At 41.9% G+C, this 14,725-nt stretch overlaps 1 protein-coding gene across 3 annotated transcripts in view; it reads right to left on the bottom strand.

Annotated features, from left to right (window-relative positions):
- Positions 1 to 7,738: 7,738 nt before the first annotated feature.
- LOC141088605 (uncharacterized) overlaps positions 7,739 to 14,725 on the bottom strand; it is a 58,346-nt gene continuing 51,359 nt past the window's right edge. For 2 of the 3 annotated variants that reach the window (XM_073574749.1, XM_073574748.1), the window contains 3 exons: positions 13,484 to 13,573; positions 13,370 to 13,396; positions 12,796 to 13,209 (listed from right to left, as the gene is read on the bottom strand). In XM_073574749.1, coding sequence (XP_073430850.1) covers positions 12,914 to 13,209; positions 13,370 to 13,396; positions 13,484 to 13,573 — 413 coding nt within the window. In that variant the 3' untranslated portion in view covers positions 12,796 to 12,913. Of the gene's footprint in view, positions 8,583 to 10,797; positions 10,828 to 12,795; positions 13,210 to 13,369; positions 13,397 to 13,483; positions 13,574 to 14,725 lie in introns of those variants that run through there. The other variant, XM_073574750.1, reaches the window with a different exon arrangement.

Here is a 14,725-nt window from a genome sequence, read left to right on the forward strand (position 1 = left end):
ACCTCGCAGTCTCCATCCCTTCGCTCGTCCATGGCGTTTCTGGGCACAATTGTATTGGCCACGGAGGCGATTCCCTTTGGCCAGATTCTTACCAGGCCACTTCAGCAGACCATTTTGTCCCAATGGAACAGGTCAGTTACTCTCTCTGGATCATCCAGTCCGGTTCCCACCTCGTATCAGAACTTCTCTAAACTGGTGGCTGTCCTCCCCCCTCATTCACCAGGGTCGGTCCTTCCTCCCCATCCACTGGCAAGTAGTTACAATGGATGCCAGCCTCCTCGGCTGGGGAGCTCTTTCGTAACCTCACGGTCCAGGGTCGTTGGTCACCTGAAGAGACTTCTCTTCTAATCAACGTCTTTGAGATCAGAGTTATTCTTCCTCCACTGGCAGGATCTTCTCAGGGGTCTTCCGGTTCGAGTCCATGGTGGTGAAATACCTTCAACCACCAGGGGGAACTCCTGAGTCCTTTGGCCATGAACGAAGTATCCAAGAACCTTCTATGGGCGCAGGACAGGATTCTGGCAATCTCAGCAGTGCACATTCCCGAAGTAGACAATTGGGCTGCCGACTTTCCCAGTCTTGAGAGTCTCTCAGCAGGAGAATGGTCTCTGCATTGAAATGTTTGCCCTCAGATTTGTCTATGATGGGACACTCCAGATGTGGATCTTATGGCCTCCAAGATGAACAGAGAGGTCTTGCAGTTCGTCTCCAGATCTCGCGATCCTCTCGCGGTGGGCGTCAATGCCCTGGCAATACCCTGGTCACAGTTTGTTCTTCCCCTGCTTCCCAGGCTGTTGAAGAAAATCAAGGCGGAAGGGGTGTCATCCTAATAGCACCAGACTGGCCCAGGAGGGCCTGGTATTCAGAGGTCGATAAGTTAACTGCAGATGCTGCTTAGAGACTCCCAGAAAGGCCAGATCTGCTTTCTCAGGGACTTATCTTCCACCAGAATTATCAGTCGCTCTATTTTATGGCATGGCTGTTCAGACCTCTGTTCTAAGAGCATCTGGATTTTCTGATTCGAGCTCTGAAGCCGGCATCGTCTCCAGTCTGCTATAGGACTTGGAAAGCCTTTATCCACTGGTGTGAGACTAATCACACTGCGCCTAAGGTTTTCTCTCTTCTGTTCTGGTCTTCCTTAAATTTGGACTTGATGCAGCTCTTTCTTATCACATACTTTTTCTTATCTTGCTTCAGGATAAGGTGGTTTTGAACCTGTACCTTCCTTTCTTCCCAAGGTGTCTCCGCCTTTCATATCAATGAGGACATCGTTCTTCCCTCTTTCTGTCCATCTCCAGTTCACCCTCTGGAGCGGTCTCTTTACAGGTCGGTCCTGGTCAGGGTGGTTTTCCTTTCCTGGATCACTCGGTCCTTAGAACAAATTCTCTTTGTTATCCATGAGGGGCCTCCGGTGTCCAAGGCAACTATTACTCAATGAATCCGGGTGACCATCTTGGAAGCGTACTGGATTAAGAATAGAGTGCCCCCCCCGAGATTAATGCGCACTCTACCTGAGCGGTGGGGGCCTCCTGGGCCATTCACCATTTAGCATCCGCCTTACAGAATTGCTAAGCTGCGACATGTTCTTCTACACACACATTCGCCAAGTTCTACAGGGTCCATACCTACGCTTCTGCCGATTCCAGCCTTGGTAAAAAAATCTTACAAGTGGCAGTGTCCAGTTCTCTTACCTGAATGGAGTTTGTGCTGTTTTCCTTCCTAGGGACTGCTTTTGGACGTCCCATGATTTCCTATGTCCCCCAATTAAGTGATAGAGAAAACAGGATTTTGGTTACTTGCCGTAAAACCTTTTTCTCTGAGCCTTCATTGAGGGACACAGCACCTGCCCAAGCTTAACAGCTGTTGAAGTTTGTTATTGTTAGTCTTTTTTTTGTGTATTTTCATCTATGTTATCCTTTATATGTTGCTTCTCCTACTGCTTTCTCACTTACTGTCGAGCTTTGTGCCAGTCAGTGGGGTGTACCCTGCTGGGGAGGAGCTAATTTTTTTGAGCATAGTGTCAGACTCCTAGTGCCAGCAGCATACACTCATAGTTTCCTGTGTCCCCCAATGAAAGCTACAAGAAACAGATTTCATGGTGAGTAACCAAAAATCCTGTTTTTGCCTCGTTTTTTGCATGCTTTTTTGGTGCATTTTTCCAATTAATTTGAATGGATTAAAAATGCTGCAAAATCACTGAACGAATTGGCACATTGCAGATTTGAAGCAGTTTCACATTTACAAAGAAAAAACAATCAACGTGTGCATGAGACTTCAGAAATACCGCGCCCTGCTGGTACTGTAAAATCCTGCATTATATTAGTGGGAAACCACAAGATGGGCACATACCCTAAGTCTCAGTACATATACGGCATTTCTCATATGTGTTGGATATGGAGGCCATTCTGATCCCAGATACTACCTGTCAGGAACACCGCGCTGCACTTGCTCACTGAGCCAGTGCACGTGTCCTGACTAGAACAAACTATGCTCAAAGATACCTGTGTAGCGGGGCGGCAGCGATGGAGATGCGTTTGGCGCAGGTCGCTGCACCGTCAAAACGACGCATGCGGCGGCAAAAGCATACCTGCGCACGGCCTGCCTACCCAACGCTAAAGATAGGGTATGCAGGCCGCATGCAGCGGCATGCGCCCGTAGGCAGAGCTGACTGGAGGAGGCGTGGCAGGGGCGGAGCTTCACGGCGAGAGTACGCTGCACCTCCAAACGCAAATGTGAAACCAGCCTAAGCCATGAGATGGCACAGTACAGGAGGGGCAAGACAGGGACGTAGTCGATCACAAAGCAGAGTCTGGAAACCTGAGATAGCAGCGCTGTACAGGCAGGAGCAATGGAAGGGAAGATCAGGGACAGGCAAAGGTCATAACAAAGAGGCAAAGCAAGTACAGAGTCGAGCAGCAATATCGGGAACGGACCAGGTCATACATGAGCAAGCATACACATGTAGACAGTATCCACAGAAACACAGGGGTCAGGAACTAAGCCGAGGTCAAAAGTATCACTGACAATGAACAGAGCCCAAATGAGGCTATTTAACCCCTTAACCCCCAAGGGTGGTTTGCACGTTCATGACCGGGCCAATTTTTACAATTCTGACCACTGTCCCTTTATGAGGTAATAACTCTGGAACGCTTCCATGGATCCTGGTGATTCTGACATTGTTTTCTCATGACATATTGTACTTCATGCTAGTGGTAAAATTTCATTCATATAACTTGCGTTTATTTGTGAAAAAAATGGAAATTTGGCAAATTTTGAAAATTTCGCAATTTTCCAACTTTGAATTTTTATGCCCTTAAATCACAGAGATACGGCACACAAAAAACTTAAGTAACATTACCCACACGTTTACTTTACATCAGCACAATTTTGGAACCCAAATTTTTTTTTCTTAGGAAGTTATAACGGTTAAAAGTTGACCAGCGATTTCTCATTTTTGCAACACCATTTTATTTTTATGGACAACATCACATTTGAAGCCACTTTGAGGGGTCTATATGATAGAAAATACCCAAAAGTGACACCATTCTAAAAACTGCACCCCTTAAGGTGCTCAAAACCACATTCAAGAAGTTTATTAACCCTTCAGGTGCTTCACAGGAATTTTTTGAATATTTAAAAAAAAATGAACATTTGACTTTTTTGGCTGGAATTGAGATCGGACACCATGTTGCGATTGGGGAACCCCTGATGTACCAAAACAGTGGAAACCCCCCACAAATGACACCATTTTGGAAACTAGACCCTCCAAGGAACTTATAAAGATGTGTGGTGAGAACTTTGAACCCCCAAGGGCTTCACAGAAGTTTATAACGTACAGCCTTACAATTAAAAAATCATATTTTTTCCACAAAAATGATCTTTTCACCCTCAATTCTTATCTTTCCAAGGGTAACAGGACCCTAAAAACTATTGTGCAATTTATCCTGAGTATGCTGATACCCCATATGTGGGGGTAAACCACTATTTGGCACATGGCAGAGCTCGGAAGGGAAGCAGCGCCATTTGACGTTTTTGGCTGGAATTGAGATCGGACACCATGTCGCGTTTGGAAAGCCCCTGATGTGCCAAAACAGTGAAAACTCCCCACAAATGACACCATTTTGGAAACTAGACCACCCAAGGAACTTATCTAGATGTGTGGTGAGCACTTTGCTTCACAGAAGTTTATAACGCCCGGGCGTGAAAATTAAAACGTATTTTTTCCACAAACATGAGCTTTTAGTCACAAATTTTTTTATTTTCCCAAGGGTAACAGAAGAAATTGGACCTGAAAAGTTGTTGTCCAATTTGTCCTGAGTATGCTGATACCTCATATGTGGGAGAAAACTACTGTATGGGCACACGTCGGGGCTCAGAATGGAAGTAGTGACGTTTTGGAATGCACACTTTGATGGAATGGTCTGCGGGTGTCATGTGCGTTTGGAGAGCCTCTGATGTACCTAAACTATTGAAACTCCCCACAAGTGACCCCATTTTGGAAACTAGACCCCCCATGGAACTTATCTTGATGTGTGGTGAGCACTTTGAACCCCCAAGTGCTTCACAGAAGTTTATAACGCCCGGGCGAGAAAATAAAGAAAAACATTTTTTTCCACAAAAATGATATTTTTGCCCCCAATTTTTTATTTTCCTAAGGGTAACAGGAAAAATTGGACCCCAAAAGTTGTTTTGCAATTTGTCCTGAGTACGCTGATACCCTATATGTGGGGGTAAAACACTGTTTGGGCGCATAGCAGAGCTTGTAAGGGAAGGAGCACTACTTGACTTTTTCAACGCAGAATTGGCTGGAATTGAAATCAGACGCCATGTTGCATTTGGAGAGCCCCTGATGTGCCCAAACAGTGGAAACCCCCCAATACAAACTCCAACCCTAACCCCAACACACCCCTAATCTCAGCCATAACCCTAGCCCTAGCCCTAATGGGAAAATGGAAAGAAATATATTTTTTTAATTTTATTATTTTTCCCTAACTAAGGGGGTGATAACGGGGGGGTTTGATTTACTATTTATGGTGGTTTTTATGTTTGGCGGCTGTCACACGCTAAAAGACGCTTTTTATTGTAAAAATAGTTTTTGCATCACCACATATTGAGAGCTATAATTTTTCCATATTTTGACCCACTGAGTCACGTGAGGTCTTATTTTTTGCGGGACGAGTTGACGCGTTTATTGGTATCATGTTCGGGCACGTAACATCTTTTGATGGCTTTTTATTCCGATTTTTGGGACGCAGAATGAACAAAAACCTGCGTTTCATGAATTTCTTTTGGGGGGGGTGCGTTTACATCGTTCCGCGTGCGGTAAAATTGATAAAGCGGTTTTATTCTTCAGGTCAGTACGGTTACAGCGATACCTCATTTAGGTCGTTTTTTTATGTTCTGTCAGTTTTATGCAATGAAAACAATTTTAAATAAAAAATAATTATTTTTGCATCGCTTTATTCTGCGAGCTATAACTTTTTTATTTTTTCACTGATGACGCTGTAGGGCGGCTCGTTTTTTGCGGGACAAGATGACGTTTCCAGCAGTACCATGCATATTTATATGCGTCTTTTTGATCGCGCGTTATTGCACTTTTTGTTCGATAGCATTATTTTTCGCTTCTTTTTTTATTTTCATTTTTTAAGGGGTTCGCTAAAGAGGTTAACTAATGGGAGTTTTATATGGCGGGTCGTTACGGACGCGGCGATACCAAATGTGTACTTTTGTTTTTTTTTATTTCCAAAAAATGAATTTATTAGGGAATTTTTTTTTTATTTAGCGATTTTTTTTTTTTAAAATTATGTTTACACTTTTTTTTTAAATTTTATTACATCGCTGATCTGTCACATCACAGATCACTGTGACAGATCAGCGATCTGTCACAGGCACTGCACAAGGCTTCCTCCTTGCCTGCGCTTTGCAGGCATGAGGAAGCCAGCTCCCTGAAGGGCCCCGAAGGGCCCCGTCGCCATCTTGGATTCGGGGACCTGCAGGGATGGAGCCCCCCACAGCAGCGCTGCACATTGCGCTGCTTTGGGGGGCTCAGGGAAGCATGGAGGGAGCCCCCTCCCTGCCGATGCTTCCCTTTAACCCCCGATACACCGCGATCATGTTTGATCGCGGTGTGTAAGGGGTTAACGTGTCGGGGGCGGTCCGTGACCGCCCCTGACACATTGTGCCGGGTGTCAGCTGTGATAATCAGGCTCACCACGTGGGTGCCGCTGATCGCTGTGACGTACTATCCCATCCCTGGCAATTAAGTCCCGGGGCACATCGACGGGATAGTACGTCACATGACAGAAAGGGGTTAAAGCCCTCCCAGTACCAGAGAGAGGCCAAAGGTATTAACCCCTGCAGCACTAAACCAGAATTCACATACAGACTGACACTACCTTTAACTTATCTGAATTACGTAAGCCACACTTGTGTCTTTTGCCTGGGGAATCCGCTACATGAGCTGCGCAGATGTACCCTTTTGTTCTGGGATGGTTCCCCTCCCCCCTCATGCACACGGCATGACAGTGACTGATATGTGTAAGTTCTTATTTAAATCCCTTTTATTTGTAACTCTGTATATACTGTATCTCATCTCTTTTGTAACATCTTTTATATTTTTGTAAATGCTGCCTATATTTTCTGAAGTAAATCTATAAAGTTTACTAGTTTTGTTTTCCTTGCACTATGAACAAACCGCCACGACCTCCGTGCGAATTACGGTACCCTGTGGGTGGGCTCCTGACCCGATATTGGTTTTAATGTGAAACGAGGAGCTGGTGGCAGCAAAGTGTTCTGGGGGATTTGGGAGACCCTGCCAGTGTCGGAACGTAGGTTTATGGGTGTATTTCCTGCCTGAGACTAGGGATATACATACCACCCTCACTGCAGCGTGCCCAATAGCCAGTACACGACAAGGCAGCCTTTCTGGCGACTACTAATTCTAGGTGTAGTTCCCTGACTGACCTGAGGATAAAGGGGGCGCTAGAGAGCTTCAAGTTCGTAACCAGAACTGGAAAGTGGGATATACAAATAAATCCCTGATATATAAGTGGGATCGCAAAATGGGATTCCTGACATATTGGAATTTGTGCTTGTGCTATGTGTTTATGATCCAACTAATATGAACCCACATGTTAAAGGAGTTGTCAAGGATTACAAAAACATGGATTGCTTTGGGCAACCCTTGACCACGGGTTATGTCTGGCATTGCAACTCGGCCCCTTTGGAGAAAAAGTAGTTGGGCTCAAACTTTGTAAATGGATTAAAAAAAATATCCTATTAATATATGTCTACAGCTCCTACACAAATCTGTGTCATCATGGTTACAGACTACAAACAAACCTGTGTAGTCTGGTCCTGCAGACACATTTCCTTGCTACTGTTACATTTAATGGGTAAGCAAGAGGTAGGGGACAGATGTCAGATTACCCAGGGTTTGTCTGTAACCATGAAAAATATAGGTTTGCCTAGGAGCTGTGTATAAAATACAACATTTTTAAAGGGTTGTTCATTACAGATGAAGGTCAAGCTCCTGATACCTCTAGGAAATTGTTTTTAAGCCAGGACCTTAAAAAAAACGCTAAAGTGAATCTTTTTACTAGTTTATGGAGGTGCACCTCTGTGACTCCTGTTTGCCTTAGTAGGATCGGTATCCGGCAGCCCCTTTAATATATTTCTGTCCTTTTTGCACAGTACGACGCTGCCTAGGATATTGCCGAATGTAAAAAAGTATAAAGAATTACAATATAATTAATTTATTATAAATATATACATTTTACATGGTAAATACATAAATTTATACAAAGTATACAGAAAACATTTTGGGTGGTGCTATCGTCTTAAAATACTGGGTCTGTACAGTACTTTCAGATTTTAGGGAAACAGAGGTGAACACGTACAAGCTGTGAGATATTACAAATAGGAATATGATCTCGGCTCTTAAGTAGAGAAATGCGTTTTCCCCTGATCGTACACCTTATAACTAGAAATGTGCAGATAAATTGTAAGCAAGTTACATTTGTTACATTATTACATTATACATTTATTTATACATATTTATTACATTATTATACATTTGTTACATTATTCAAAGAAATACAAATTTTTGAGAACTCGATTGATGTTTATCCATGAAAATTGCAGCCAGCTGCTCCCTGACCGGTCCTCCTCTTCAGTTGTCTCCTCCCTCTCTTCCGGTGGGTGCCGCCACTGGCCAGATTCCAGCTGTATACGTATTTCCTCTCCTCTCATCACTTTTCCCCGGGATTGAGCATATCTGCCCAAAATCAAGTTTTCAGAGATTCCTTCAATTCTACCCTCCTCCATCCATGAAGTGGAAACTACGTAATGATCAAGAGATACCATGTAGTATATGTAAGTTTGACTTATGTACCAGATGGATCCACTTAAGTGCCAAAAAAAATCTTTGTTTTTTGCAAGGTAAGTCCAAAACTTCATATGAAATAAGTGAGGGATGAGACGGTAGTGTATAGTGAAGAAGTTGGCAACCTGGTCGAATAACATCGACCTGTGAATGTAGAGGAACTTCTGATCTCTAGAGGTGGCCACACTGATGGCGAAACCTGTAAGTATAGAAAGTTTTTGCAGAAGTTAGTGTTAGCTATAAAGGAGCGTTTTTTTTTATTTTTAGAAACAGCACCTATCTTATCAGTTTGCAGTGTCGGATAAAATATCAATTTATTTTAATAGAACTCAGCTGCAGTACCAGACACGGCATATGGACAAGAGTGGCGCTGTTTAGGCTATGTGCACACGATGCGGATTTGTTGCTTTTCTGCAACGTTTTTGGAAATTCTTCAAAAACGCAAAGGATTACTAAAGCAAGGTGAATCAATGACAATCCTGAAGTGTTGTGCATGTGGTCCAGAAATTTCTTTCCTTATTCGCAGAGATTCTTTTTGCAGATCTGCAGCGTTTTTCACCCATTGACTTCCATTGAGTCACTCAAATCTGCAGCAAAAACGCAGGTGTCATTAGGTTTGCGGATTTGCTGCAGATTAGCTGCGGATTTGGTGCCAAAAACTGCATATTTGACAAAGGAAATGATGTCAGAAGGAGGAAGAGTGTGGGCGGAGAATCTAGAATAGATCCTATCTTGGTTGAAGCACAACAGTGGAGGTTGGACATAGAAATTACATCACTATTTTTTTTTAAATAATATATCTTTATTTAGCTAACATATCCTCATACAAATCCGCATCAAAAAACGCATAAAATCTGCATTAAAATTTCCACTGCGTTTTTCTGCCAAAAGATACAGCAACCACACTGAAATTTCCGCAAGGAAATCCGCAATGTGCGCACATAGCCTTAGAGTCTATTGTGGAAAAAAGGCAACTTTTGTTTCTAATTTTTATGCTGCATTAGTTACAGACACTTAATGTAAAAATAAAAATTGTTTTATGATTATTATAACAATTTTTTTTACTTCTGGAAAAACAGTTTTATTGCGTATGTAAATGAGGGGGCTTCGGTGCATCCTTCTGCCTCTTCAATTACAATACTATGCCCCTCCCCTCATGGTGATTGGCAGCGTTTGCTTTGGAGCATTGTACTGATCAAACACCCTGCCCTACACATACTGACACTGGAGAGACCAGAGGCCTGCATGCAGTGTCAGTGTGGGCGGGTGCAGAGTTATCAACCCTCCTCCTATCTGTGTAGCAGCCAATGCAGTGGCGGCTAAGGTTGACTGGAGAGGGATGAGAAGGAGCACTATGCTTCATCTCTCTTTTTCTCTTTGTAATGGCTGCATGAGAACAGGCACACACTGATGTGCAGGGATGGGGTGAATGAGCACACACAGTGTTGGTGCATGCACATTGTTATCTCTGTCTTGTGTATAGTGGCCGCTCAGTGGACAGAGGATCTTTAAGCAGCAGCCAATACTGACATGAGAGAGATGAGAATATGCATACACAGACACAGTGTGCGCATGCCATCATCTCCCTTTCCTGTGTATAGCGGCCACTCGCTGCACAAAAGATCACACAGCAGCGTGCGGCCACTACACACAGGAGAGGGGGATGACAGTGCACATAAACTGATATGGTACTTGTTCTCCCTCTCCTATCAACATGGAGTCACTGCTGCTTTGTAATCCTGGGTGCAGTGAGTGGCTGCTAAACACAGGAGAAGGAGGTAAGAACTCTGCATCCGAACTGTGGATCAAAATCAGCAATGCAACTCTATGGGTCCATGATGAGAAAAAAAAAAAAAGTGCGTGAAAACTGATTATCAGGAGAATGTGGAGAAACCTCTTTTTTTTGGTTTCCACGTACGAGAAAAACTAATGACCCTCGGACCACACTCTGGTCAAAATAATTTTTCTTGTGACTGAGATCTAAGGATGACTGCTGGTGGTTTTTCATTCCCACTGTGATAAATTGATGATATGGCCAATGTGCGATGTGTAGGCTTCTATGTAAGCACATCAAGATATCTTTCTTATTGCCTATAGAAATATGTGTGAAATTCGGACTGGCCCACAGGAGAACAGGAGAATCCTCCGGTAGGCCGCTGTGAAGGACTGCTAAAGAGTAGTGCTATTACACTTGATTCATAATTTGCAGAACAAGGTGTCCTCTGATCATTAATTAAAAAAGCTAGCCAAATTAATATTATATAGAAACACAAATAAATTTGTCTGGTTATTTTTGCATTTAGCTGAACAATGGGCCCCTAGCATCAATGTTACTGGTGGGACTTTGCCAACCCGGTCTGACGCTAGGTGAAAATGACAATGGTAACTTCATACACTCTATAGTTTGTACTTACTGTAGTGATCCTATTATCTTAATTGAGGAGCTGTGAAGAAAATGAAAATAAAATATAGTAAGAATTCATCACTCGCTGCATTTAAGAACTAGTTTATTTTTTGTTTCTTTTAATCCCTTATTTTAGATTTTTCTTTCAGGAAGCCTGCATGCATCTTCACTTTTAGCTTCCATTTATAAATATAAGTACCGTAAGCACTCCTGTTATAACTTTCTAAACCTGTGTAAATCTATGTGATGTAAGTGCAATCAAATACTTACCGATTCCCGGTTTCTAGCACCTCTCCAGTCCTCTTCTCACAAGGATCATTGTGTGAGATGGAAGATTCTTTTGCAACGTAAGCCTGTGGAGCATCAGAACAAGGGTCCATAGACTTGCATTGTAAAAGCGACTTCTGGCTCTCATATAAAACCCAGTGTGAGCCAGCAGTCACGCGAGTGAGAAGAGGATCGGCGCAGCGCTGGAAGCTGGGCAAGACGGCAATCGGTAAGTACAGCACAAAGTGAGTACAGTCTTACAGCACAAAACACATTTACAGGTATAGCAAATAAAAAAAAATAACGGGAGTGCTTCTTTAAGTATCTTTCTAAAATATCTTCATTTTGTTGCTTTGTATGTCTTTTATGTAGATCTGTTTTCTCTTTGCGTGAAAGTTAACAGCAGGGAGAGGGTCGTACACAGATCTCCACAGTGTGGAAAGGGGGAAAGCCATCTACAGCCTCAGTGAGGGCAAAGAAAATATGATAACGATTGGAGTAAAGCACATAAAGAGGAAATAAGCGCAGATTAGAAGCTGTGCTGATGTATGAACTAATCAGGACAATGGCACCCTGGATACACACAGAGCTCACATCCAGCCTATATTACTGGCAGAGACACTACCAGGAGAGAAAAATCTGAAATTAGGCTGCAAGCTGAGGGATCTGTAAATAAATGATTAAAGACTGAATTGTATTGCAATTTTATTAACTAAAGGTAACCAATATACGATGTAAAAATATTTTTTCTCCATTTCTCCATGCCAAAAGTGTTTATAGCCTTTATGTTCTTTCTAATTCTTATTGCCATTATATGCTGCAGCCAGAATTAGACTTAATCTGTGTGTTCACCATCATCTGCCATTCACTCTGAATAATGACTACATGACCTCAAGCTGTCTCTTGAGCAGCTCACAACTCTGCGGTCTCCTTGCTTCCTGGTTTCTGGCAGGGCCGGCTTTACTTGTTGATGGACAGTTTTGGTGAGTAGCAGACCTGTAGTATTAGTAGAATTCTAAAACTCAGCATAAGTTCTGCTGTAACTCATTCAGCTTAGGCCACGTTCAGTATTTGGTCAGTATTTTACATCAGTATGTGTAAGCCAAAACCAGGAGTGGGTGAAAAAATGCAAAAGTGGTGACATGTTTCTATTATACTTTTCCTCTAATTGTTCCACTCCTGATGTTGGCTTACAAATACTGATGTAAAATGATGACTAAAAACTGAACGTGTGAACATGGCCTAATAGTGGTTTGTTCTTAGTGTACACGGCTATCACTATGTTTAACAAGCACATGACTCATGAAAGTGAGAGTCCTGATTAAGAGACCTGCACTGAAAGCAGACTATACTGAGCTGGTGATTTTGCAAGATCTGTAACAGCAGCTTGTCAGGAGCTGACAGGGAGGGAGAGGAATGTAAGCAGCGAACTGCTGTATAAAAATTAATGGGCTGGAGAGATGTGATTGGGATGTTAGGAGTTAACTTCTCTCCTGTAAAGTAACTACTGCGTACACTCGGCCAGGATCTGAGCAGGCACTAGTGGTCAGGCTCCATAGAAACCATCTGTACACTACGTAAGATAAAGGTCTTACAGGAAAATGATAACAGAAACAGCAAGTCAGTTTCAAACTTGCTCATTTTCAAGGTTTCTATTTAGGTTTTGAAATAATTGGACAAGTATTATCACTATGATAATTACTGGTTGAGGGTTATTTGTGATATCCGCTGCAATGTATGTAGTATGTGAGATAAGAAGTGAAAAGGTCAAAGTTATCCCCAATTTTTGATTACACGCATATAACCTCACCCCAAATCGGAATGTCACTCAGTTGTAATAATAAGAGTCAATAGATAAGTTATAGAAAGTTATTTTCCTTACCGGATCTGATAGACCCATTTTTAAACATCGAAGCAAGGCATTCATATCCGATGACCATTAATACATCCACCAGCTGTTCTCTATGGGTTTTCATTCCATCTTGAGGTCTATTTAGCCAGATCTGTAGCATTTGGTATTTTTGCTCTAGTCTGTTACTATAGAGAGTACAACATGTTTTCATATGTTCTTCAATGCCGAGTGGTCTCATTAGATGAATCCAGTCATCGTCTTTGATTTGAGACATCAAAAAGTAGATGTCATATTCAGAAAATGCTAGAGATAAAAAAAGACATATTACATTATTAATTTCTGTCAATGAGCTGCAATACCAGATATGACCTATAGACAGATGTGGCACTGTTTCTGGGGAGAAAAACCAAAATGTGCATGCTATTAATTGAGGAACAATAAAATAGGATTCGTGATTACTTACGGTTTGAGGGTCTCGTGGATGAAAGAGCTAAAACAGATAAAAGCAAAAAAAATAAATAAAAATGAATAGAAAAGTTTAGAGTTTACACTATAGGAAGACATTTATGACAGATACCTCCCACTACTTTCTCAAGTTGGTCCATTTTAGACCGGAAATCATCTTGAAGGTCCATAAAACTTCTGTTCCTTTTTGCAGGACATGGTGCTGAAAAAGTAAACATAACACAAAAAAAATATAAAAAATACACTTTCATACAATCATAGCTTCAAACATGAACCACGGCACCTTACTGCATTACTGCTATGATTGTTAAAAGGAGAAACACCAGAGCACGCAATAAATCCCATATGGAAAAATGCAAATTTTTATTAATATAAAATTAGTAACAATAATACAAAAATGGATAGCAGCCGATGTGCTCATGAACAGTATGGACAATATGTCCCATGGCCCAACCTCACACCCCCCAGATGGAAAACCCGGTGGAAATATACCGTGAACCTTAGGTCATGTCTTAGGCCCCACTGTTTGACTCCCTCCTCTCCCCCTCCTCGGTGAGTTGTCTTTGGTCTCCTTATATGGTCTTTTGATCCTAACCAGCACCGGTTTTCGTGTCTTTGACCCTTACTGTTAGCGGGCATTGGTATGGATGTATTTGGCTATTGCTACCTAGATTGCTCATTCTAGATTTGCTGGGCTGGTATCCTGATCATGTCAGAGATTAAGAAAAACATGCAGATGTGTCTTTTAATCCCTTAGTGACAGAGCCAGTTTGCAGCTTATTGACCAGGCCAATTTTTACAATTCTGACCACTGTCACTTTATGAAGCTATAACTCTGGAACGCTTTAACGGATCCCACTGATTCTGAGGTTGTTTTTTTTTTATGACATATCGTACTTCATGATAGTGGTAAAATTTCTTCGATATGTCTTGTGTTTATTTATGAAAAAAATGGAAATATGGCGAAAATTTTGAAAATTTAGCAATTTTAAAACTTTACATTTTTATGCCCTTAAATCAGAGAGATGTATCACACAAAAGTCTTAATAAATAACATTTTCCACATGTCTACTTTACATCAGCACAATTTTGGAAACAAAATTTTTTTATGTTAGGAAGTTATAAGGGTTAAAAGTTGACCAGCGATTTCTCATTTTCACAACAAAATTTACAAAATCATTTTTTTTAGGGACCACATATTTAAAGTCATTTTGAGGGGTGTACAAGACAGAAAATACCCAAAAGTGACACCATTCTAAAAACTAGACCCCTCAAGGTGCTCAAAACCACATTCAAGAAGTTTATTAACCCTTTACATGCTTCACAGGAACTAAAGCAATGTGGAAGGAAAAAA

The sequence above is a fragment of the Dendrobates tinctorius genome, unplaced genomic scaffold (assembly GCF_039654945.1).
Source record: "Dendrobates tinctorius isolate UK_male_01 unplaced genomic scaffold, ASM3965494v1 ptg000039l, whole genome shotgun sequence".
Taxonomy (NCBI): Eukaryota; Metazoa; Chordata; class Amphibia; order Anura; family Dendrobatidae; genus Dendrobates; species Dendrobates tinctorius.